The sequence below is a fragment of the Babylonia areolata genome, chromosome 2, assembly GCF_041734735.1.
Source record: "Babylonia areolata isolate BAREFJ2019XMU chromosome 2, ASM4173473v1, whole genome shotgun sequence".
Lineage (NCBI taxonomy): Eukaryota > Metazoa > Mollusca > Gastropoda > Neogastropoda > Buccinidae > Babylonia > Babylonia areolata.
This window is the reverse complement of record NC_134877.1, coordinates 66,614,452-66,619,451: the sequence shown is the minus strand read 5'-3', so window position 1 is coordinate 66,619,451 and position 5,000 is coordinate 66,614,452. Positions and strand designations below refer to the sequence as shown.

General features: G+C 38.9%; 1 protein-coding gene across 1 annotated transcript in view; it reads right to left on the bottom strand.

Moving 5' to 3' along the window:
* The window catches only part of LOC143278154 (corticotropin-releasing factor receptor 2-like), a 217,349-nt gene that overhangs the window by 55,777 nt on the left and 156,572 nt on the right, over positions 1–5,000 (bottom strand). Inside the window, exon 4 of the mRNA XM_076583199.1 lies at positions 4,881–4,975. Coding sequence (XP_076439314.1) covers positions 4,881–4,975 — 95 coding nt within the window. The remainder of the gene's footprint in view (positions 1–4,880; positions 4,976–5,000) is intronic.

Genomic DNA, 5,000 nt, shown 5'->3' with positions numbered 1-5,000 from the left:
ACGTCACGCAGAGAAAACAAAACAAAACAAACAACAACAACAACAATGAACTTCGCCTCACTTACATATATCTATGTACAGGCCCGCCTCCCCAACACCTCAACCATTAACTCACCAATGGCATGGGTGAGGGAAAAGAGTCCATTAAAAAGAATTTTTTTTACTGCCCTTAAAGATTTTTTGAATGCCCAAGATACACCAGAATAATATGATGTAAACAGCGTTCTCACTGCGAATACCGCAATCGATTTATCGCCCTTTAAAAAAAAAGTATGTTCAAATATTAAATTTTAGAACGTCAGTTAAGGAGCCACGATAGTGTAATGGATAAGGCAGTTTCTTCTCACCCGAACACGCGGGGTTCGAATCTTCTTAGGACTTTTTTTTTTTTTTTTTTTTTTTTTTTTGTTTACACGCGAGGCTTTATAATAACAAATACAAAACACATTTTAACGATTAGGTTTTTTTATTTATAAGTGTATCACAAGTGAGTCTTGAAGGCCTTGCCTCTCTTGTTTTTTTTTGTTTTGTTTTTTTCTTGAGAGGTTTGTGCTGATGAAACTAATATTCAAGATTTTCACACAAAAAATTCATATCTTTTTTTGTATTCTAGTATTTTCGTTACTCTCAATAAAGATGTTGTTGTTGTTGTTGTTGGGCATTTTCGCCCATTAAAGCCTCTACGTCTCTCTTGCTGCTTTATGCTTGTTTTCATCAACTGGAGAGAGGAAATGGTTTGTTAAACCCTTCCAGCTATTATCACCCCTAGTCTCTTTCTCCCCCGCCCCTTCCCCCTTTCCGCCATTCCTCTGTTCTCTGAGCTGCTGAAGCTTGTAAACCCAAACCCGCAAGCGCCATTTTTTTTTTTTTTTTTAATCCCCTTCTTTCCTTTCGCGTTGGCTTTGAAATCATTGTAATTTGTTGTGCCTGTTTGGTTATTGTTTGTTCGAGATTGTTGCTCTGTCTGTCTGTCCGTCTGTCTCTCTTTCTATCTCTCTCGCTCTCTCTTTCTCTCTCTCTTTCTCTGTCTTTCTTTCTCTCTCTTTCTCTCACCCTTTCTCTCCATCGCTCTCTCTCTCTCTCTTTCTCTGTCTGTCTCTCTTCCTCTCTCTCTCTCTCTCTCATGACCCTTTCTCTCTACTTTACCTCATCATTCAATAGATACATTCATGTTCTTGTATTTGCCGGTGGTATTTCAGTGTCTACTGGAAATAATTATATCAACAGTATTCAAAATGGGTCCACAGTCTTCGATGTGCATTCATTGTTTGTATGGTTATGTGTCTTTTTTCTATTCACTTATTTGTTTGTTTGTTTGTTTGTTTTTCTTCTGTATATGTTAATAATAAAATATTAATAATAATAATAATAATAATAATGACCAAAAAAATCACAGTATTCAAAATTGATTTAACTCACTCAGTACGGCCAGTCCTCTCTTCTCCTCTATACAGACCTCTCGGATTTCCAGTGGGTGTCTGAATGACCCAACCTTTAGCTTCCGTCGTAATAATTGTGGTATTCTTTGTCAACATTCACCTCTTCAGTATATCAGCCTTCCTCTTGCAATATTTTGATGATGGTGATTGGGGTGAAACGCTGTTAACATCGTCTCTTTCGCCGTTCGTATGGAGAGAGTTAATTGCTTCAGTGCTATTGCGTACGTTTCTGTTTTGTTTCCAGTCCTATATTCTGTGCTGTGAAGTTGGTATTTGTTCGTGTGTCTTTTGAATGTTGTAATGTAATGCTTGTTCTCTGTGTTGATTTTCTCCCCCCCCCCCCCCTTTACCACTTTATTTCCCATCATCTCCACCCTTCTCTCTATCTCTCATTTCCCTTTTTCTCTCTATCCCCTCTCTTTGTTATCTCATACTCTCTGTCTCTCTGCGCACCTTCTGTCTGCCTTCTCGCTCTCTCTCTCTCTCTCTGTCTCTCTGTCTGTCTGTCTGTCTCTGTCTCTCTGTCTGTCTGTCTGTCTCTCTCTCTCTCTTCCTCTCTGTCTATCTCTCTCTACCTCTCTATCTCCATCCTCTCTGTACTTTCTAGTACACACTCTTTCCTTCTCTCTCTCTCTCTCTCTCTCTCTCTCTCTCTCTCTCTCACTCCACTCTCTACCAGTTTCTCTATAAAAGAGACTGCATTGTATCCTGCATTTGCGAAGGCATTGGATTTCCAAATCCGCCCCCGGCCTCGTGAACTCTTTATTTCTCCGCTTGCTCTTTTCTGCCATGTATCTTTTTTCTTCTTTTCTTTTCTCTCTTTGGAACACGCTCCCCGATTACCTCCGTCATTCTGAGTACCTTGCATCTTTTAAATCTCGTCTTAAAACTCACCTTTTCCACTCAGTAATAAGTTCAGTTGTGGCAGGTCCACTTCCTTTGCGCTAGCTGTGCTTGTATATGATTGTGTATATAACTACATGCATGTATATGAGTGTGTGTGTGTGTGTGTGCGTGTGTGTGTGTGTGTGTGTGTGTGTGTGTGTGTGTGTGTGTGTGTGTGTGTGTGTGTGTGTATGTGTATGTGTGTGTGTGTGTGTTGTCAGAAATAAAAGAGGCAGCACTGAACACTCTCACAGCAGAGGGGCAAGATCATCTCTAACGTGTGGCCTGATGGCGGCCTGGTATTCATCATTTCCTGCAGGCTGCTGACGCTAGAGCTCCAACCGAATGATCACCCAAGGGTGACTGTGCGTGGAATAAGCGGCGTTAGAGTAATGGTAAACAGATGATGAAACGAAATAACAAAGAAATATTAATAAATGAAAAAGCAGGTGGCACTTGTTTTGTCATGTGAAATGTCAAAACACTAAATCCTCACAAACAGAGACCCCCCCCTCGCCCGCCCCCCTCGCCCCCCCCCCCCCCAAAAAAAAAAAGATTAAAAAAAAACACAACAAATTATACAAATAAAAAACGTCCTTCGTTTAGACTGTTGGCGAGAACAAGAATTCCATGCAAACTACAAACAGAAAACTGACAGAAAAACAACAACAAAAAAACCGAAAGTACAGTGACGCGCAAAGTAAAAATTGCAAACACACACACAAAAAAGGGAAACTAAATTAAAACAAAGAAAAAAAAAGAAAAGAAACTAATATATACTAACTAGGCACGCGAAAGTTCAACAAGTTAGAAAACCCTGCTAGTGTTGACAATAAACATAGAAGAGAAACTGATATCAGCCAAACGCAAACACAACAAAAACACATTCCACTGAAAGAGGCTGAAAGGAAAATACAGAAAAAAGACAAGGAACCAACACCGACAAAAAGACAGTGGTAATTCAGAATGAAAAAAAAAAAAAAAAAAAAAAGAAGAAGAAAGAAAAACTAAAAAAAATAATAAAAGAACTATGTCGGAGGTTGAAAATGGAGGGTGAAATTATCAAACGAGAGCAATTAAACTTGCCTGACGAGAAATAAAAAAACCCACAGCAACAACAAAAAAAGATAACAGACAAACAACAACAACAACAACAACAAAACCAATAAAAACATGAACAACATGCTAACTAAACACAAAAAGTCCTACGCAACCCATTCACTTCTTGTGCCACCTTACACCCACACACCCACACACCGATACACACACACACACACACACACACACACACACACACACACACACACACACACACACACACACACACACACACACACACACACACACACACACACACACACACACACAAACTCTCACGAACAAACATCCCTCAACAAAATGCAAAAACCCTCAACGAACACACGAACTCTTTACAAACGCATAAATCTTCAAACAACAAACCAACCCGCAACAAACACATAAACCCTCAACAAATCAACCAACCCTCAAACACATACAAACCCTCAATAAACACATGAACCCTCGACAAACACACAAAGCCTCGACAGACACAAACTCCCGCCAAACACACAAATCCTCAACAAACTGACCCTTAACAATAATACAAATCCTCAAAAAAACTAGCCCTTAACAATCATACAAATCCTCAAAAAAACTAACCCTCAACAATCATACAAATCCTCAACCAACCCTTAACAATCATACAAATCCTCAACAAACTAACCCATAACAATCATGCAAACCCTCAACAAACTAACCCATAACAATCATACAAACCCTCAACAAACTAACCCATAACAATCATACAAACCCTCAACAAACTGACCCATAACAATCATACACATCCTCAACAAACTAACCCTTAACAATCATACAAACCCTCAACAAACTGACCCATAACAATCATACAAACTCTCAATAAACTGACTCTTAACAATCAAACAAACCCTTAACAAACTAACCCATTATAATCATACACATCCTCAACAGACTAACCCTTAACAATCATACAAACCCTCAGCAAACGAACCCATAGTAATCATATAAACCCTCAACAAACCAACCCATACAATCATACAAACCCTCAACAAACTAACCCTTAACAATCCTACAAACCCTCAACAAACTAACCCATAACAATCATACAAACCCTCAACAAACTAACCCATCTGTGCCGATGCTAGGCATAAGCTCTATTATATGTTATAAAACTGCACTGCTACACATGATGAAAATGTGTCCACCTTGACAAAATTGGAAGAAAAAAAAAATCATAACCCATAACAATCATACAAACCCTCAACAAACTAACCCTAAACAATCATACAAATCCTCAACAAACTAACCCTCAACAAACATACAACCCTCAACAACTAAACGCATTAACTCTCAACAAACACACAGACACTCAAAATCACAGAAACACTCAACAACAACGCAAACAAACACACTCTCAGCAAACATACAAACAAACCTTCAACAGACAAGCCAACAAACTCTATAAAAAAAAAAAAAGAAAGAAAAAGTAAGGCTCACCTGAAGTAAAGAAAAATGGCCAGTGCCAGAATCAACGCCAATGTGGAAATGCCGAAGCCTACAAGGTAGATGATGCGTACTGGTGTTTCGTCCATCTGAAAAACCGAAACAAAAAAACAA